At 47.0% G+C, this 21302-nt stretch overlaps 1 protein-coding gene across 5 annotated transcripts in view; it reads left to right on the top strand.

Moving 5' to 3' along the window:
• The window catches only part of NCAM1 (neural cell adhesion molecule 1), a 150130-nt gene extending 133226 nt beyond the window's left edge, over positions 1-16904 (top strand). For 3 of the 5 annotated variants that reach the window (XM_055728558.1, XM_055728561.1, XM_055728563.1), the window contains 3 exons: positions 8571-8778; positions 9188-9304; positions 14656-16904. In XM_055728558.1, coding sequence (XP_055584533.1) covers positions 8571-8778; positions 9188-9304; positions 14656-14776 — 446 coding nt within the window. In that variant the 3' untranslated portion in view covers positions 14777-16904. Of the gene's footprint in view, positions 1-8570; positions 8779-9187; positions 9305-11117; positions 11901-14655 lie in introns of all 5 variants that reach the window. The other 2 variants (XM_055728556.1, XM_055728557.1) reach the window with 1 other exon arrangement.
• The last annotated feature ends 4398 nt before the right edge of the window (positions 16905-21302 follow it).

Genomic DNA, 21302 nt, shown 5'->3' on the forward strand with positions numbered 1-21302 from the left:
TTTCCTGATGCGGTGGTCTGAATATAAACATCTTGTGGGAATTACACTGAAGAGATTTCTTTCTTTATTCCTTATGTGGTTGAATCCTTGCGACTAGTTGGCCCCTGGTGTGCAGTCAAGTATCTCATGACCCATGATGGATCTGGGGCATAATGCAGCCCATGAGCATACACATTTGCAATGGATGCTTGTCTAACATTTTCTGGTTTTCCACTACTGTGTGATTAACTTCATAGAGCTCTCTTTGCTTGGCATTTTAACAGAAAAGATTAGCTTGGATCAAGTTACCTGACCAGCTAAATTATTATTATTATTATTATTACTGATCGTTAATAATATTCACAGTTAGCTGTGCATGTGACACTACCAGACAGGATTAATCCATGGTGTAAACTGGTGCAATATAATGCATCTTTGTTACCACGTTACCAAGTTCTGTGTATTGCATTTCGTTGAACAAATTTCAGTTGACTTTTTTCTATTCTCTTGTTCTTACTTTAAAACAAAGACAAAAAACAACCCACCACACAGAAAAAACCCACCAACAGAACCACCCTGTGCTCCTCATGAGTTGTGTTGGTTATGGTGTCCTGGTTTCAGGTTAAACCGTGACAGATGGGAAATCCATTTGGCTCTGATGCTCTTCTCGAAACCGGGGGGATGTCACCCTCTGGGTCTCTCCTTTCTCCGTGAGTGGGCCTGAGGTTGCCAAGGATGAAACTGTTGACACAGTTGTTGAGCTGTCTGTACATAATGTCTCAAATACTATGAGTTGCCTGGAATGGGATTAATCTTTCTAACAAAATTCTAATAGGGACAAAGAAAAAACCCTGCCGTCAGTCTCGTCTAACTGTGCGGTTTATGCTGTGCATATAAGTCTCTGCTGTGTTTATTCGGACCTTGTTCGTTATGATTTGTGAACAGCTTTTCTATCTAAATTATAAATGAAAACTTTGTGCAGGTGTTGCACGCAAAAGCATGTGGATTTATTTGTAAAAAAACCCCTCACCTCCAGTGTTTTACAGTATAGGAAATTTGTTGGATCTTTTGAGTTTACACCTTGGTGTTCTGGAAATACAGCAAGAGTAATCATAATTCTAAAAAGCCGTGTGACCTTCCCCTATAGCTAAACTTAATAAGTTCCTCTGTTAGCTGATATCAGCTCGCACCGTGGGTTTCCCCTTGGGCACAGACGGAGGTCACTAGCAGAGGCTGAGCATCTCCCCTGGGAGAAAAGGCTGAGAGAGCCGGGCCTGTTCAGCCTGGAGAAGAGGAGACTGAGAGGGGACCGTACCCATCTCTACAGATGTCTGAAGGGCCAGTGTCCAGGGAACAGGGCCAGGCTCTTTCCAGTGCTGCCCCACCACAGGACCAGGGCAACGGGCACAAACTGCCACACAAGTTCCATCTGGATAGGAGTAAAAACTTCTTTACTTTGTGGGTGACAGGGTGCAGCACAGGCTGCCCGGAGGGGCTGTGGAGCCTCCTCCTATGGAGGCATTCAAAACCTGTCTGGGTCTGATTCTGCGTGGCCTCCTCTAGGAGAACCTGCTCCGGCAGGGGCTTGGACCAGATGATCGTCAGAGGTCCCTTCCAACGCTGACCATGCTGTGATATCTCACCCAGCTCACAGGTTATTAAAATTACCTTGTCTAAACTGTAACTTCATATAGCGTTGCGTGGAGAGAGGGCAGCACCTCTGGAGGCTGCTCTTCCTGTTCAAGGAGAGGTGCCTTCAGGCGGTGGAGATGCACCATGCTTTGCCTGAGCGTGGGGCTAGGAGAAGCCCAGGCACGTAGATGGGAGGTCATTTACAAGGCTAGTTAATTGAAGTGAATCCCATAATGGCAAACAGGAATCCAGTCAACATGGAATATATGCAAAAAGAGCTTCTGTCCGTGTGTTTGTAAACATAGGGAGCATAACTGATATTTTTACCACCAGTTGATGTGGATTCGTAACATGTCAGATACTAGATAAATGTCAGGTCCTTGAGGTCTGACAGTCAATGCTGGACAAGGTCCCAGGCCTTATTCTTGATGTAAATAAAATACAATTTTAAAAAGTTTGCAGAAAAGCCAGCTCTTTTTTTTCTATGCTCAGAGGTGGGACCTAGGTTCAGATCTGGAACCAGGAGTAGTTCAGACGCTCAGATTTTCAGCACATACACGCAACCTTGCAAGCACACGCTCCGTGTGAACGAGTCACACCTACTGGAGGGCTGGAACACTGACCCTTAGAAAAGATCTTCCCGTGTGTGTGATGAACCGCAGGGCCCTGCAGGATCTCACATGTCCCGTGGGATTCCAGCAGCCCTGTTCCGAGTTTGTTGTCTTTACGTATTTTCAAAGATGTTTGTCAAAGCATTACTATGGCTGCCTTCATTTTCCAGGAGGGCCTTGCTTGATAATGTTCTGCTCCACCAGGATCAGGTGCAATTGTTCACACCTCCTAGTTTCTGCTAGATAAAAAGTTTTTGAAGCTCTCCTGACTCTGCAAGCTGGTGGAGTGGCACAAGCAGCCAGTGTGTGCATGCAGGCAGTAGCGTACAAGAGGGGCAGCAGTGGCAGTGGTCAGATTGCAGATCAGCTGTTCAGATTTACAGTCTGGTTTACGCCTGAAATGAGGATCTTTGTGTGACTCTTTGCTTATAGTTTTTTACTTTTTTGCATGCTCATATTCCCCTTTTCATCGTTGGAAAGGGAGTCAGTCACAGGAAGGTAACAGCTTGAAGCCACGCGGTGTTGGTGGCAATCTGAAAGGAGATCAATAGTGGGTTTGGGAAACATCCATCGCCCTCTTGTCTTGGAAGAAATGCTCCACAGGCTGCTGTGTATTTCTGCTACCTAGCAGCTAAGTTGAAAGCAAGCCTAAATCTGTGTGGGAACAGAAGCTGTTGCACTTGGAATAGAGGGTTGCTTGCATGCTGCTTTTCCCCGCTACAAATTGTGCGGAGTGTCTGAGAGAACGAGGTCTGTAAAACGTGGCACCCCTTGTTTAAAGGATACGTGTGAGTCTTTACAAAGTACAGCTGTAGCATCCACTGAGAACAAATAGCTTTTCTCCTAGGTTGTTTGGGGTTTTTTCCTTCTGATGCATGACATGAATTTTTGTTTTGTTTGTTCTCCTCTCTTCTGCCAAATACTGTAGGACCTTTAAGATGCCTGGAATAATATCTGCTTCTCTCCATCCCTTTTTTGTCTCTTTGTCTGCCTGTGCCTGAACATTCTCTGCATGCTCTGAGACACCCACCCCAGGAAGATGCATCTGAGTAGTTCTGCTCCCTTTGGCAGGGCAGATATCTGTACGGAGTTGCAGGAAGTAAAACTGATGGGTCATTTCATTTTACACTGTAATGTAAGGGTGATTACAAAGGTCAGTCTTGCAGGAAGCTCATTTTCCATTGAAAAAATAATCTGTAGTGAATAAATTCTTCACTTCTTTAGAATTAAGACCTCAAATGTTTGAACATTTTTTGTTTCCTTATTTAATTTGTGGAAGTATTATTCCTCTCAGTCCTGAGACTAGCAAAAGGGACTCGGCAGCAAGCGTCTCATCAGGTTGGATGTGCTCTGGATCAGGTCAGAGATGTCCACCACCTCTTTGCACGGGAGCACTCACTGGGTGACACTTGTGTACTCTCACAGGCACGGTGGTAGCAGCTGGTGCTCAGCATCCTGACGGTTCATTTACACCCTTCTTTTGTGCACTGAACTGGTTTAGGCACCAGCAAACTTGTTATGGATATTAAGTGTCTAAATATTAGTTTGATTAAATACAACATGAATTTAGCTTTAGGATGGAGTGAATAGTTCTTGAAGTGTTTGTAGATCAATTCAATTCAATCAAATGTGCCAGTCTGTGAAACTGAGTAATATACTACATGCTTCCTGCATTTTATAGCAACAGCAGAATGCCTTTACAAAATACATACAGAAAAGAGAAATGCAGCACCAACAGTCTCAAAGTTCATGGGGTCTTTAACAATTCTTATATTATTCTTCCTTATTGCTCGTCTCTGAAAGATTTGGAATATCAATTCATGTTATGAATTAGAATTTATAAAGCCAGAACTAGTGGAAGAGATTTGGAAGTTACTGAAAATTGCAGGGCTTTCTTAGTAGCCTAGAAAAAAGAAAACATTGCAGGCCATTACAGTTTCACGGCCAGAAACATAAGATCTGAGAACAGCACAAAACCAAGGGCATTCCTCTGCAGATTTGCTCTTATTCTCCCCAACTCCGTACTCTTCTTCCTGGCAGCCTTTCCTGGCATAGCTGCTCGTGTTCCCTGGGGTAGAGGGGCCGAGCGGGAAGGATGATGTTTTGGAAGGGAGGGAGAAAGGAGAGGTGGCTTGTACCTGTTCAGTAGCTCTCCTTTGGGTGTCTAGAGAGAAAAGAGTTCTTTTGTATTTGTCATAGCAGAAGTTGGCTCTGTGGGGACAGTAGTGCTTGGTGTCATGGACAGCACAGAATCCCAGTGTAACTTGGGTGCTCTGTGCCGTGCTGTGCATCAGCTGCGGGTCACTTTCTGTGGCTGCAAGACCACAGCAGTCGGGGTTAGAACTGTATCTTCACGCTAATTAAACCAAACGGACTTGTGAGGAAACTCAGAATTATTTTGTAGGTATATAGGAGCCCTCCTAGTGTAGTTTTCTCAATAGTTTATGCCCCTGCTTCCTAAACAGAAAAGATGGGACCCTGAGGCACAGCGGAAGGGTAGTGGGGCACATCTTTGCTACGAGCTGTTGGTTATATTGGCTCCAGCGGATCTCTGGCAGTCGCAGTGGCTGAAGCTTTGCTGTTTCAGGGGTGCTTAGGGTCACAGAGAAAATCAGTGGTAGGTTGGAACATCTTAACCTGTTGTTCTAGTCATAAAACCATCTTTTCTCTCTACTATATCTGATCTTTTCTAACCTTTCATGTGAAAATAGCCTTGCAGGTTATCTGATAACATGCCTGGGGTTTGGACAAGTTTCATAAAACCTGGGATACCTGCAAGAGCTGTCTGCTTTCTGTCTGTGAGCATTTAGACTTCTGTTCATGTTAAGTTTGTGTTTTCAGGGCCTCACAAGAAGCTAATGGAAGCAAAATTTAAGACAGCCTGCTGTAGATGGAGTCATAGAGCCCTCACTGGGCCTTTGAGCAGAAGCCTGGCACCTTCTCCATCGTACATGTTGCCACTAGCAAGATCAGTTGGTTTGGGAGGGCCTGGTAATTGCTGGGGGTTTTTTTGCAGAGTGTCTGTTGTCCCACTGGATCCTAGTGCTTGCCAAGGGCTATCAGAGAACTAATACTCTGCTTCCCAAGCACTAGTCACAGAAATGTAGACACACGCACACACAAACACGTGAGAATCCGCCACTTCATTGTCAGTGGAATGGCAAATGTTGCTTGGAACAGGAACCATATTTTTCTTCCATTTTTGCTTTCTGGTACTAATCCTAAGTAGAAAGAGGTGAGTATTCAGACAGGCTTTTCTGCAGTAGTGCTAAATAATCTGCCTAAAATCCATGTTTAGAAAGTAACGCGGTTTTCTATTCAACCAAGTTTGATGGAGAAAGATACAACACTCTGCTCTGACTTGGGGATTTCTGTTAAAATTTCATACTTTATTCCTGTGCTCATCCACCTTCTGCTTCCAGCTTTTGAATCGTGTTGTATCTTTGCTCAAATAAAGTGCCTTTATTATACATACTATTCTGCTTCATATAGGGCTACAATCACCTAATTCATCCCTGCACGTCTTATTTGAAGTTACATTGACTGAGTTTCCAAGTTTGGGGTTTTTTTTAATTCTTCAGCCATGATTGTGATATTTCCCTGAATCGTCTCCTTCCTCAGCGTATTTTCTGAATAGCTTTCCCACATTAGTCATACCGATGCCAAAGACAGAGGGATTCTTTCATTTCCAGCTCCTTGTATCCCTGCTTATACACGTGCCTTGGGATTGCCAGAAGTGAAATGGTAACAGGCTGGCCCAGGATCCCGTGGGAATGCCTGAACCTTTTGCTCTCCAATGGCACAGCGAACTGATTCCTGCACAGGGAAGGAATTAGTTCTTTCCTTACTATTCATGTAAAGCAGCTTGCCCAAGTCCGATACCGTGTGTAAACACTTAAGGCACTCGCAGACGGCGGCTCTGTGCTGCCTGCTGAGGACACGGAAGTTTTGGCCGTGCCACAGGGCAGCAGCTGTCCTTGTCCTGAGGGGCTGCAGTTTGTTGCAGTTGTTCTTCCTGCAGTTCACGTGGGTCACACGCAGCGGTTCACAGCCCAGGAGTGGGCAGTGTGTAAGGTTGTAGATGTGGTTTGTGCCACAGGTAATTCCTGACCTTAAGGGGCTTGTAGTTGATACTGACGGGTCTTGTAAAAGCTGGTGGGGAGAGGAAGCAAAGAGTAGGACTCTCATTTGAATGGAATTTTCCAGAAGATGTTGTCTGGCACATGGGAAAATTCCATCTGTCCTAGGACCAAATACTTCGTCTCACTCCAGCTCTGATGACTGAGATGAGGTATATTGTGAAGGCACGACAAGGAACCTGTCATCCTCCCTGTAATGCCTTCCGTAATGCACCTTTAGCAGCCTGCCGAGGAGCTCGTTTCCAGAAAGGTGATGTAGATGAGAAAAAAAAGTTTGACGCATCTTTAGCTTTTTCTCCAGGAGCTGCTGTGAACAGGAACATGTTAATTACTGAATAATTCATGCCAGAATCCTGAATGCATTAGAAGAGGGAAAATACGTGGCCTCCTCACTCCCTGCATGCATCCGAGGGTGATTAATTCGTTTAATTATGTAGCTTGCTCCAGGGTGCTGGCACAAATGTTCTGCTGAGCATTTAATGGACTTGTGATACAGGTGTCAGTCGGGTGCCTCAGAGTGACTTCTACATACAGTCAAATTCAGAAAGAAACTTTCCTGTTGGAGTCTGGATTCCTTAATACACATCAGGGTCACAAAATGAAACAACACTCCAAAAGATGCTAAAGATGTTCCGTCTCCTGTTTTCAAGTAATAAAATGTGTGGCAGAGGGTATGGCGCTCTGGCTGCAAGCCCTGGAAATGATCTCTTCACCTGTCAAAGTCAGTATAGGTCGGGCTGGGGGAAAAAGGTGCTTTGCTGGGCTTTTCTGCAACGAAAATACTCAAAGCGTTCGGGGGTTGTGACATCCAGCACTAACAGAATGCAGCAGAAATGAAGGGAATTGCATCTTAATTGAAAGAAAAAACAAAAATACTCTTACAGACAATGACAGATATGCTGCTGTTGTTCAGCTGGCTCAGTGAACATCACTACACACCTCTGTCAGGTGCACACACAGGCCTTTGCGTGCCCAGTCCCGTAGCGAGAGGCGGATTGTGTGGCAGCTGAGACTAGCGAGCAGGTTTTGAGTAGTTTGGTACTTCTAAATAGGAGCTGAACTGTATGAACCATCAGCTGAATGCTCTGGCTGCAGATCAGCAGCTTGGGAAGAATTACTCTGAACACAACAAGGGGAACAAAAAGTAGTTTGTGTGCAGGGTATGATAATAAGAGGCTGGGAAGCTGCTGCTGGCAACCTTCAAAGCTGTGCCGGCTGGTTTTGTGATGATCAAAGGCTCTGACAGGCCTAACTGATGTGTTTGTCCACTCCCCGTTTCTAAGCAAGTGCTCAGCATTTTACAAGCAGGTAGAAAGTTAAAGGCACTTCCCCTGAAGTTAGTGCCGTATGGGCAACCCCGTGCATTTTCTAGGTCTCCATCACCACCTCTCACCTGCTGTCCTCTTGTCTACTGGAAAAGGCAAGGTATTTTTTTCTGTTCTATAGCTGGGGAAACGTGGTGGCGATGGGGCGTGGTGGCAAGGGCAGCTGCTGTGACCAAAACGATGTCAACAGTGTGACAGTCTGCTTATCTCTACCACCTGCCTCCTCAGAAGGCTACTTGGGTTGTTGGCTGTACCTGAGCCCAGGCGCTCGCAGAGCATTCCCCAGCGAGCCCAGCTGTCCCTGGATGAGGTGAAAGGCTTTACCGCTCTCAGCTCCAGATAGCTGGGTCTCACTGAGCGACAGGAAGGGGCTTCATTCCTCCTGTTGTTTTCACCAAATAAAGGGCTAATCACTGCTGAGGCCCCGCAGGTATCACCGGGAATTCTGTGTCCCACCAGGGCGAGTCAAGCCTCAGAGTCCAGGCTTCGCTTACACTTGTCCTTGGTGCCAGGCTGGCAGTGCCGAGGTCACTCTGGACCCTAGAGGCAGCCTTCATCTTGAGGAAGTGGTGGAAGGAAAGAGGAGCCCTTCCGCCTTCCAGCTAGGCGTATGTTATGGTAGGAGAGGTCTCTGTGGCCTGCTTTCCAGGCCTTAGCCCAACAGGGAGGGGAAAAGCCCGTGCAAGTGAATCTGTCTTTTCAGGTAGATGGTCCTGCACGTCTTGAGGATAAAGTACTGGTTATAACACAAGGCTGCTAGAGAGAGGGTGTACATTCTGGAAGTTTCCCATGTGACCTAAGCGTAGCCAAAGTTGAGCCATAACTAGCCCTGACTCACTTTTTAACTACAATGCTTTCTTTTCTTCTCTTTTTGGTCTCTAAAGCCAGCACTAGCCCTACATCAGGCCTGGGGACTGCTGCCATCGTAGGCATTCTCATCGTTATCTTCGTGCTGCTCCTGGTGGCTGTGGACGTCACCTGCTACTTCCTGAACAAGTGTGGCTTGCTGATGTGCATTGCTGTCAACTTATGCGGCAAATCCGGCCCAGGAGCCAAAGGCAAAGACATGGAGGAAGGCAAAGCCGCCTTCTCGTGAGTATTGTCATTGCTTATATTGCTCCTTCTGCTGAGCAGTGTGTCCTCTCAGCAACTGCGGAAAAGAAACTGTTTTAGGGAGTTCTGGGTTCCTCATCTGATGGGAGGGCACTGAAGGATCCTGGGCCATGCTGGTTCTGCTTTGTATTTCCAGGAAGGGGTTTCTCCAGCTCTTTCTTCTTCTGTTTTTGTCCTGTTCCTGTTAGTAGCCTTCAAATGACTGCCCCAAGTGCTCAACATCATGGTGGTCTGGTAATAACTGGAAGGGGAAGTGACAAAAAAAAAAGTAATACACTGCTTAGGCCCGTCTGTTTCTGTCGTTCACTGTTGACGTTTGCAGCACGTCCTTGCAGGCGGCTGCCGGGTGTGAAGGGGAACCAATCTGCATGTGATTCCTTTGTTACAGGAAGGACGAGTCCAAGGAGCCTATTGTGGAGGTGCGGACTGAAGAGGAGCGGACCCCCAACCACGATGGGGGAAAACACACAGAGCCCAATGAGACCACCCCACTGACAGAGCCAGAGTATGTTGGCATTAGTCAATCTTAGCACAGGGTCAGAACGTTGCCCTCAGTTGTGTTAATCCCTGATCTCTCACGCCCATGACTTAGGGCAGGAAGAGAGGAAGAAAGGTAACATCTCCGTGTTCCATTTGCGACTTCCCAGGGGGGAAATGCCTCCTCTTTTCCTCAAGATTCAATGACTCCTGTTTCCAGCCCTGGAAGGGAACGGGGAGTAAAGCGATGTTTCTTGAAAGGCCTGTCCTTGCCAGTCCTGTCCAGCGTGTAGATCAGGCACCTGTCCAGGTTCACTGCAAAGGATCCAGCGCAAAAGCAGCCACCAGCGAGCACCGGCTGCTGCTTGAGCTCTGCCCTAGCAATGCTGGAGGAGCGCTCGGATGCCCCATGGTGAAAGCAGTCCTCTCTGCGCGTAGCAGCAGAGTAGCTACACTCTGGATATGGCAGAGACAGGGCAAGTCTGGGTTATTCTGTGAAAGGGCTGAGAGCTACCTACCAGCTTTGTTGATACTGGAGAAACAGGTGGGATTGGCAGGTTTAAGTATTGCCCACTGTCTGCATTAAGCTTTTTCCTAGACTGTTGGAGTTCTAGCGTCCTCTGAGTACTTCTCCATAGCTTCTGGAGTAATAATGGAAGAAATTCACTTCAGGAAGCTGCTGAAATGCTGGTTAATATTTGGGTCAGGCTTGGGATTGATGGCACAAGTTGGGTTCTTGTCCTTCAGCAGAGTCATCCCGGTGGTGAGGTGGTCGGGCTCTCCTACCCGCATGCTGCTCGCCTCCATTGATTAGGTTAGCCGTTGGGCCCACTGGTAAAATGGCTCTGCTGGAAACCTGTGAGGTGGGGGGAGAAAGGAGGCTACGCCCACAAGCAGCACTGGAAATGCAGATGCACAACAGTGAGGAATAGCTGGGATTTATATTGTCCTGGTTTTCTTGTCTAGTCTTGCCAGAGTTTTACCTCAGTTGCCTCTACGAAGGCTTTCTCTGTGCCCATGAGCCTGAGGTGGTGTCCTCAGGCACACTGGCTTCTCATGGAATAAACCGTTTGTGTCTCCAGCCTTGCATCCGTGTACTTGTTAAGGCAAGCAGTGCTACATCATGGCTGCTAAAGCGTAGTTACACTGTCAGGCATTGTCCTAAAGCAAACCTTACTCCAGCTAACACAACAGGCTGGAATCTGGTCAAAAGGGCAGAAAACATCACCTCAAAGCTGCATGTATGTATGTGTATATATATATATATGCATTACATGTACGTGTGAGAAAAATAATTACATTCTGTGCAGTTTGATGAAGGTCTTAGGCTTGCAGGCAAAAGGACAGGGCCAAGATGAGGGACTGGATTCAGGGGTCCTACCCTGGGACCTTGTGGCGTGGTGACGGAGGGCACAGGGCTGCCAGCTCAGGGAACTGGTACAAAGCTTCCTTGTGGGGTTGGGTGGAAGAGGCTGAGAGGAAAGTTAGGCTAAAAGAGAAAAGTCTCTGTAAGTTGGCGGGGTGGCGTTTGGCTAAGACTTGAACCAAAAGCTGCGTGTGAACAAGCCATTCCTGAAGGTCATGTTCTCTTTGCTCTTTTTCTCTTCCTCGTTATTCTTCAGTCATCCCAGCCAGCCCTTGCTACCCTTTGCATGTTTGATCTCTGAAAGGTTTCTGCTCCTCTGAGTACCTCTCCATGTTCTGTGTGTGTTGTATGGATGTGCCATGCTGCTCCTGCACCACCTACCTGCCTCCCGAGTCACACTCTGCTCCCCTTTCCGCTGCTGTCATTTACGGGCTTCATTGTCTCTATTTCTCTTCTACTCCTGTCCTCTTCACAGGCACCCTGCCGATACCGCAGCCACTGTTGAGGACATGCTGCCTTCTGTAACTACGGGCACCACTAACTCTGACACTATCACTGAAACCTTTGCCACTGCTCAGAACAGCCCCACCAGCGAGACCACCACGCTGACCTCCAGTATTGCCCTGCCAGCCACGGCCATTCCTGACTCAAACGCCATGTCACCTGGCCAGGCTACTCCAGCCAAAGGGGCAGCCACCTCAGTCTCTTCACCACCACCCTCCTCCACCCCCAAAGTGGCCCCCCTTGTTGATCTCAGCGATACCCCAAGCTCTGCTCCAGCTACTAATAATTTGTCTTCAAGTGTCCTGTCCAACCAAGGTGCAGTGCTCAGCCCCAGCGCTGTTGCTAACGTGGCCGAGACCTCCAAAGTGGCAGCTGGTAACAAGCCGGCTGCCCCAAGCCCTGCAAACCTCACTAGTCCTCCAGCTCCGTCAGAGCCCAAGCAGGAGGTCTCAAGCACCAAGAGCCCTGAAAAGGAGCCTGTGCAGCCCAGCACAGTGAAGAGCCCAACAGAGACAACCAAGAACCCAAGCAATGTGAAGAGTGAGGCTGCTTCAGGCAGCACCACAAACCCCTCCCAGAATGAGGACTTTAAAATGGACGAAGGGACCTTCAAGACACCAGACATTGATCTTGCAAAGGATGTTTTTGCAGCTCTTGGCACTACCACTCCTGCCAGTGTGACTAGCGGGCAAGCTCGCGAGCTTGCTTCTTCCACTGCAGACAGCTCTGTACCTGCTGCACCTGCAAAGACCGAGTATGGCTGCCTTTAATCTTCTGTTGGTTGTGTGCTATGTCTCTTGTGCACTGGTGCTTGTGCTGTGTTCTTGTTGGGTGTTCTCCTAACTAATCTCATTGTTTCCTTAGCAAACTAACTCACCTGTGAACCAGCTAAACAGGGCTTGGCTTTGAAGGTCCAGGAGGAGAGCAGGAATAGGCTGTGCCAGGGAAGCAGAGGAAAGACAAACCCAGGAATTTATCATAAATACGTTATTCTTTAGAGTTCTGTGCAGCTTGGTCTATCGTAGGTTATTCTTTGATGAACAAGATGAGAAGCAGTTCAGTTCGGTGCAAAGGGAGTGCTCTCCTCAGAGACACTGAGCTCCTGCGGTTCAGTGAGCACAGCCACCCAGGTTCAGTTTCCTAACAGATCAGTGGAGCCCTTCAGAATTGATTTCAGTGTAAGGGGGGGGCAGAAGTTGGTGCCATGAGACACTGTAAAAGCATCATACCTCTGGATTTGTCCTGGCAAAAGGATAAGGCAATGTGATGCTGTCTGAGAGAGGGAGAGCAGTCAGCACACTTGGGTCAGGATAACTTGCCGGTGTGTTGGGATGGTATATTAGAGATGAGTCTCTGTCCACTGTACCGGGTCTCCTCGTTACCCAGCTGATCTATTCCGAGAGGAGCAACATGCCCCTAGGCAGGACAGCCCTAGGGGTCCTTTGGAGCCTTATGCCACCTGGACAGGAGCCACTTTCCTCAGCTGAGACAAGTCTGCACCTTGTGTTTGGCAGGAGACACTGTAACTGGAGAGTGAAAACAGCATGAAGTCCTCACCTGGTAACTGGGGGGAGGGTGTGCAGCTGTTGTGCAGATGTTGGACAAGAACACTCTTGCTGTGTCGGTTTGGATGGCAGTTGCTGACAGAGCCATGAGCACAGAAGCCTGGGAAATGCTGACTGGAAATGGATAAACCACCCTTGAGGGGACAAGTCCCTAAGGTCCCTGTTCTTTCTGGCTTCCTATTTGGACACCATGTGTGGATAGAGCAGGATGAAATAGGAATATCTCATCTTTCCTGCCTGAGCAGGGTCTGCGCTTTATCACGAGAAAGAGTCCTGCAGAGACAGCTCAGATTTGCGGTGGGAGCAGCTCCCAAAACCAAAAGACTGAGTTCAGGCTGTATCTTTAGCTTTGCAAAGGAAAGCGTGTGGAGGACGCTGGGCTCTGCACTGTCAGCTAGATCGCTGCCAGGAGCCCAGCTGGCTGTTCTAGGTTCACAGCTCGCTCAGGTAAATCCAGGCTATGTTACGGCAGCCACGCTGGAGACATACCCTAAGTCACAGGTCTGGTCAGAACTTTTTCCATCTTCACATCTCCAGGAAAATGACCTCATTCTGGAAGTTTTGTATTTGTATCCAAAATAAAGCCCTGGCCTTGATCGTTGGCTTTGACGCTGCAATTGCAGTGTGTGTTAGCGCTCAAAGAAGTGTCAGTCAGACACTGTAGGACCAGGAACCTGGCTCTTTTCCACATCTGAGTAAAAACCCATGCTGGTTTACTTTGTTATTCAGGTCCCTTTACATCTTACGGCTCTCATCTTCCTACCTCCCTGCTGTGCTCCCGTCGTCCTCCCCTAAGGCAGGAGACATTCCTGCGTTATGCCCCACACAGCTGCGGAGCATCTGGCCCTTCTGGAAAGCCTGGGTGGCGGCGAGCAGATGCACCAGGGTTGGGGGGAACCAGGCAGCTTTGATGGGTGCAGCTGAGCCGCTCCCAAGCAGAGAAATCCATTTTGGCTTCAGTTCAGTACACCCACAGCTGCTGCAGGGTGGTGCTGGGTGCTACAGAGAGGCAGAGTAGAGGATCGTGATCTGGTACCGAGCTGAAAGGAGGTAGGAAATGGTTTGCCCACAGTAAGGAAACATCTCAACTGAATTAATGCAGTTTCGTCTGTGGTGTAAATGAATTTGTGGTGTGGTGGGATGCAGAGCTGTGCTCTTTCTGCTGATCCAGCCACCTCCTTCTACCTTCCTGCTCATCTGCTTCCCTTGGCACAACTCGGTACCACAGCTTAGATTCCTCTCCCCTGCTCGTCAGGGTGGGTTCCGATGGCAGTCCTCTCAGACTGACTTTGTGGCTAATGGGCTGGAACGAGCACTTCAGGGTGGCCACCAGATCCGCCTGGTGTGGCACTTGTCATGGCTATGAAGTGTTGGACAAACAGACTTCTCTGCCCCTTCAGGAAGGTGTCAGAAGGCAGGCTGATGAACCTGAGCTGTAGCCTGTGGAGATGTGCCCACGATAATGTGTTTGGCAAAATTCACTGCTTCCATGTTTCCTTTCCTGCAATGTGCTGGGAAGTTCCGGGACTGACTTCCTGTAGGCAAAAAGATTTTCTGCTAAAATGGGAGGACGTTTGGGTGGCATAAGTGAGTGATGGTAAAATCAAACTCCTTTGCAACTGTGTGAGTTTTCCCTTCTGCTCCTTTTTGCACACTGCAACATGCCTTGCACCTCTGCTGCAGCCTGCGACCTCGTCCTGCTAGTGTGTTAACTCAGGGCGGGAGGAAAACGAAAAAAGGCTTCACTAGAGCCAAAGCAGCTGGGGCGGGGGGTGAGCTTGGTTTTACTTAGTTCTGCATCTGGAAATACTCATTTTGCTCTCTCTAGCAAGGCAAATGTTTGCTCGTTTCCAGAATCGCATTCTTTCCTTATCACTAAATCAGCAATAGACAGTCTGTATTTTTCTGACTCTAAACTGTGCCGTTTTGGTGATTCTTCTTCAGGAAAATCCCAGTAGAAGACAAATCTGAAGTGCAAGCAACGGGAGCTAAGACACCTCCAGCAGAAGTCAAGACGGTCCCCAATGAAGCCACACAAACAAATGAAAATGAGAGCAAAGCATGATCAGCGACAGATGAAAGCAAATGACAGAACAACTTCACCCAAGCATATAAAACACAAAACACAACACACATCTCATTCCTCTAGTGTCTGTTGCCTTTTTTTAAAAAAAAACAAACAAAACAGAAAATGCATAAATGGGGGGCGGGGGGGAATCTCTCTCTTTTTCTTTTCTTCTCTTTTCTTTACTTTTTTTTTTTTAAAAAAAAAGATTTCTAGAAAGGTTCTATTTGTTGTGCACTTGCTTTTAAAAAGTAATACATTTTAAAAACAGGGTTAAACCCGTAACCAAATCAGGGCTTAGCTGACCCTGTGTATATTCAAATAAGCAAAATTGCAAATACCATTTGCAGCGTGGTTGGGAAGCTCAAAATCAACTAGTCCTAGACATTAAAAAAAAAAAAAAAAAAAAAGACAAAAAAAAAAGAAAAGACCCTGTTCTTTCCTTCGTTAGTATAGCAGATATAACCACTGTACCTCTTGGTACAGCTGGTACTTAATGAACAAAGTCCACAATTTATTTTTATACTTTTCATCGAGTTTGAAATATGTAAAGCCTCATAAATAAGTTATAATTTCTGTTCACCTTGTATTTGTTCAGTATGCAAAGTGTCTTGAGCTCTTTGTGACTGAATTCTGTTCTCCACGTTAGACATTTATTTGGGTTTAATTATCGGGTTTTAGGAAGAATGCCAAAATTGCAGCTTCGGGGATGTATTTCAATTTGCAGTATTCAGACTCTATATTTCTTTAAATTTTATGTTAATTTTTGCCAACTTTTGTTCTTTCCAGTGTTTACAATTGACAAATATTTTTTTTAACTTTTGTTGTGTTTAAATGTATGTGTAAAATAGCTGCCTTTTTTTTTTTTTTTTTTAAGTAAATACAGTCTATAGATACTAGGTTAGCAGCATGCTTGCTTTGCAAAGGGAGACATTTTAAAACATGGATGTTTACAGTAGTTGTTTCCCCTTTATCTTTTCTTAATTATTGTTATTATTATTGTTATTATTATTATTATTATTATTATTTCTTACTGGAGTAAGAAGAAAAGTAATGCTGGGGTTTGGTTTGGGGTTTTTTGGGTGGGGGGGGGGGTATTCAAACCACTTGTCACCAACCAAGGTCTTTATCCAGCAATCCACAGAAACACGTGTTTAACTTGGAACAGGAGAGTTGCTGGTGCGAGTCCTTCTATACTTAAATTTAGTAAGAGTTTAAGTCCCTTGCTGGACCTGGGCCTGACTGCATAAGAGAAATATCATCTCTGCTTTTTTAGGACATTCTCCCCTTTCCTTCATGGAACCCTCCCAGAGCTTTGAGAAGCAGAAGGGAGATTGTACAGTTAGGGCTGGCCTGGTCCCTCATCTCAGATGTTTGACTACATCAATTCCTCCTTAGTCCGTCAGGAAGTGCCGTTTCCTTTGACCCTAGAAAGCTGACTGAAAAGCAGAGACTTTTTGCACAAGGGTGCTTGGCAGCACGCAAGCCCCCCCGCCCCCCCCCCCCCCCCCCCTGAAGCCAGCTCCCTGGGCAGCTGGGTGACCCTTGTGGGTCCCTTCCAGCTGAACCGTCCTGTCACCTCGCTTGTACCGAGTCACCCAGCTCTGCTCCGCAGAACCAAAACTGTGAAATCAAGAGCAAGTGCTTGGAGATCAGCGCCAGGGCTCCCCGTGTTTCACTTGTCCTGGTGCCGTGTCTTTAGCAGCTGGGTCAGGGGGTGACGTGGTGCGTGCGCCCTCATTATGGAGGGGGAGCTTATCAGTGGCATTTATCGTTGAGAGTCATGGGGTAACACCGAGATTTTGGGGTGAAAAGAAAGGAGGTTTGAGCAGAAGGAAGGCAGAGGTGTATAGGGGAAGACCAGCCCATTGTATAGAGATGTTCCTTCTGTTGGGGTTTTGGATTTTTTTCTTTTTTTTTTTTTTTTTCCTTTTGTTTTCTTTTTTATTCTACTTTAGATCTGCAAGCTTGTGCACTGTGGATGCGTGACTATTTTAGTGTGAAATGTGTTTTTTGTCATAGTATTGAAATAATAAAAGCTTCAACATAGTTTGGATGTGGAAGGTGTAGCGATAGTTCAGATTTGAAAAAAAAAATATTCAGGAAAAAAAAAAAAAAAAGAGAACAACTCTTACAAGGAACAGAAGCCTTTAAATGAAAAATCAAACCGAGCTGACTATGGCATCCATTCCGTTGTGCTAAGGTGATGAACAGAAGGATGATGGGGGGGTGAGTAGACTGCAGTTTGGCTCAGGTAAATTGAGCCGCTTTTATCAGTGTGTTCTTCTAAGTATGCAGTCTTTTACAGTAGCATCGCATAATTTCAAACTGTGAAAAATATTGGTCTTGTCATTTGCTAAGTGTGGGGGGGTTTGCATTTTTTTCGTAGCTCCTGGGATGCAAACAGAGGATGATTGGATATGCAGGCATAGACACTCATGCAATACCCGTCCTGAGCAGGATAGCAGGGCAGGATGGGTCCTCACTTCAAAGCCTTGTGTCAGATTCGGCCCTTGCATGACCCGTCACAGCAGTGTCGGTGTAAGTGTGGGGAAGTTTGGGCCGTGGTCCCTAGGATTTTTTTCTTAAGAAATCAATCCATAAAATGCTGGACAAAAAGCTACCGTGGTCTGTCTATGGCAGGGGAGAGTCCTTGGGGCAGCAGAGGACTAGTGGGTAGGCAGTGTGTACCTCCACTCCTGTGGGTGACTGCAACAATTTGTTCTCGTTTCTGCAAAGTTTTTGACTGCTTTTGTCATCTGTGTGTTACACCTCCTGAGTTATAACCCAGTGAGAGCTGAGCAGCTGCTAGGGAGCAGACGCTGCACAATGCTAATGACCAGAAACGTGTCCAGTGACCCTGGTCAGCACCTGTTGGTGAAAATTGCGGTAACTGTCACCTGGATTGGCATTTCTGTCGTAAAAGGTAACCAGCTCAAGGCCTGATCCAACACCTGGCGGCATCGTTAGAAAGGACCCTGCAGGCTGCAGCCGGTTGGTGTCGAGACTGATGGGAGCGAGCACCGTTCCGAGGCAGAAGTGAGCCCTGTGATTGCCTGAACACTGGGAGTGCCCATCCAGCTCCTTGTCAATGCCCTCGTGATACCTCCCGGTACTTGTAGATTAATTCTGGAGAGTGGTTTTGTACTTGCCCTTAATGGAGAATAATTTGTTTTAATTTAGAAGTACCCCATTTCCAAGCTAGCTTAGGCTTCATTGCTTTTATTTAAACCTTTGAAGAGGGACCAACCTGATGCCGTTTACGCTGTATATGTTTATATATGTATCCATGCCATACATATATATCTATATGGCAATGCAGACTGATCAGCTTCTAGTTGTGGAGTGATTCCATTTCATGCTGCACCATACGTAACGATGATAAGATAATAGTGCATCCAGTTGTTCAGCTTTGAGAGTGGAGTTTTATTTTCACACTTTTTCTATGGAGTCTTCAAACCCCACGTTTTCACACTAGGCTGTTTTGATAGTTGTTCTCAGACCCTCCATTGACATCCTTACCCAGCATTCCCTACTTTTGGGGGCCTTCTATCTTGTTAAAAAAACAAAAAAACAAAAAATCTTTTTACCAAGTGAAACATCGATTCCACCTTTATTCCCATTCTCACTGGTGTAAATACTGATACTAACTGAGGATTTTGACTTTGCATTCTGTCAGAATACTGTGTTCAAATAAAAATTACAAAAAAAAAAGTTTGCGCCTGCAGTCTGCCCTTCTTTAGATGCTCTGCCCGGTCCTGGCTTCCCAGGGCTGTATTTGCACCGAGCGGAGCGCGGAGTGAGCAGTCCTCGAGGCATGGCCACAGCACGAGGGAAGCGTCTGCCGGAGGCTCTGGGCTGTGGACACGCGAGCGATGGTCGCGCCGCAGTCAGCCTGCGCGGTCCAGGCTGAGGATGTGCAGAAAGAACCTGCCCTGCCAACGCCTGGTGCCGGTGATGGGCTCTTCTGAAGCACCGAGTGTCATGAAGAGGAGTATTTTTAGTCCCACTGTAGGTAATTTTCTTGATGTAACTGATGCACAAATGCAGTTTCACGTCTACTGTGACTCAGGGACACCTGCATTGCCCATAGCAAGGTGCTCCTCTGTCACTGGCTACGAAAGGGGGGTGTGTGTGCGTGCGAGTGTTGGCTTTAAAAGGGGTCCTTAACTCATCCTGAATTGGCTGCCTGAACTTGATTAATATGGGATGAATCTAATTAAATTTAATTCTGTCCTAAGCATGGATCTCCCAGGGCACAGGAGAAATGAGAGCTCTGATGTGTGTGGATACCTGGGTGCCAGAACTGTTCACAGGAAAAGAAGACAGTAAATGTATTAAGCTAAAGTACCCGTTACCCCAAGGGAACACCTTTCTGCTTCCCCTCCAGCACCCTGCCCTCTGCTCTTGGCTGACGCTGACACTGGTTTGGGGTAAGACAGCATTTCAGCAGCGCTGCTGTCCTGGCCCCATATACTTTGGTACTACAGCTTTGGAAAAGGCTGTTGGAGGAAAAGGGACAGGAAAAATGAGCAGGAAACAGTCTGTCTTCAGGGGGGGTTCTTTCATTGGGTGTCTTACTGTGGGGTTCCTTTCGAATTACGGTTCCAGATTCATGCTCCTCCGCTCCTTTATAGCTGTCATTTGACTTTCATCAGATTCCTGACTTCCCTCTCCTGGCTCTCCCTTTTACACAGTTTGCAGAGTTTTCCCAGCCTGCTTTGTTCGGAAGCTCCTCATTCCAGTCAGTGGCATACAGAGGGCAGGATGGTGCTGTGGTCAGTCTCTGCCCTGTTACACTCCATGTTTGCAGTGCCGCGGTTTTTATCAGAACCCACCATGAACCATGGAGAGCAGGTGGATGGAGGACAGTGTCCTCAACCAAGATGCACATGTGCGGTCATGTCATACCACTTGCTTCTGCAGGAAGGTTGGGAAGTCAAGAGATGCTTTGGGAAGAATGTCTTTTTTTCTATGGGGTTTTTTTTTTCCTTCTCTTTTTTTCTAAAATTTTAGCTGAAACCTGCCAAAATGCCAAACTTTGTTTCATTTCTCTAGTCTGGGGTTGCAGAGGGGTAGCTGTTTACTTTTTCTTGTGAAACTCTCCACCAAGTCAGGCAAAGTAGACTCTATTTTCACACAGAAGTTTCCATTTGGTTGAAGAAGAGCTTTTTTTTCTCACTACCTAATCATTGAAACAAAAGAATTTCAAGTACTTTCAAGTCAGGAAACTGTAACTGGTAAAAGTCACAAATTCTGTTTCAAGGGGGCCTCTGAGGCTGCTGCCTCCTGCGTTCCTGGCTTTAGCAGCTGCTTCCCTGAGTCACACCAGTGTCACCTTTGCACAACACCTGGCAGACTCTGTTCCCTGGTGTTTGGCTTGTTTCCTGCTGTAGCATCTTAATGAGCCATGAGGAACTCAGGTAGGCTTTCCTCCTCTCTCAGAGATTAGAGGGGCCTGGAGCACTTGGCCTAATTTACTGTTGCTGCAGAGCAAATGCCCGTGTGTGAAGAGTGATGAGTTTTCCTTCCCTGGAGTCAGGGGTTGTGCTCAATGGTAAACAGAACTGAAAACCTCTTCACTAGCTCTTCAGCCCTTCATCAATCTTCAGTCCTACCTTTCTTGGTAATTTCAGCTTGTCTTTCCCTCTGCTGAGGCCATGGCACCCAACTGTTTGTGTCAACCTGGCTGAGCGTGTCTCCTTTTGCCACAGGCTGGGCTGAAGAGTAAGTCTAAGCAGGGGGTGGTGGTGGGAGCTAAGGGAGGTAGCTGGAGATCTGCTGCAAGCAGTTGCTTCTTGTCTTTTCTAGACATTCTCGTTAGTTGACTTGTCATCAGATATAAATATCGGAATACACAAAAATGCTTTCAAGGCATCATTTTAAGTGCTTCCGTACTGAACTGTATGGAAATATTTGAGACCTGGAGACCATTTCAGTGAAGATGGCTCTCCCCTTGGCATGTTGGCCGATAAAGCGCTCTCGTGTTTGCTGCAAACTGGCAGGAAAACGCTGCACCTAGCGCAACCTCCAGCGCTCTGGGCAGGGAGCACACACACCACAGCCACACTCTCTGTAAGGGATTAGCAGAGCCTGCAGGGGAGCAGAGTGGAGAACTTCTTCATTTCATTTGCTGTAATGAGATCTCTGCCTGGCTGCTAAATGAATTCCAACTCTTATTTTCCACAGCTGCATTATTAGCTTTGTCCTGCCCATAAGAGGCTCAGGTCCTGCAGGCTTCTTTCTCTCCACGTTTCCCTGGCTCGCTGCTGCAGCTCAGTCACCGCTGCACTAGCTCATCGGGCCCTTCCAGCAGCACAGCACCAGCCTGCTGGCTGCTCCGAGTCATTTTATAGGGGAGAGTGAAGAGCACTGGGAGGGAGCAGCAGCCTTTTGTGCAGTGCTAGAGAATTACCCTCTTCTGTCACCCTCCTGCAGAGCCCGATGAACAGGAGAAGTAAACAATGGATCTGATGGCAGCATGAAATGCAACTTCTTGGATGGAGAGAGAAGGGGAAGCTGAATG

Source organism: Falco cherrug, chromosome 17 (genome assembly GCF_023634085.1).
Source record: "Falco cherrug isolate bFalChe1 chromosome 17, bFalChe1.pri, whole genome shotgun sequence".
Taxonomy (NCBI): domain Eukaryota; kingdom Metazoa; phylum Chordata; class Aves; order Falconiformes; family Falconidae; genus Falco; species Falco cherrug.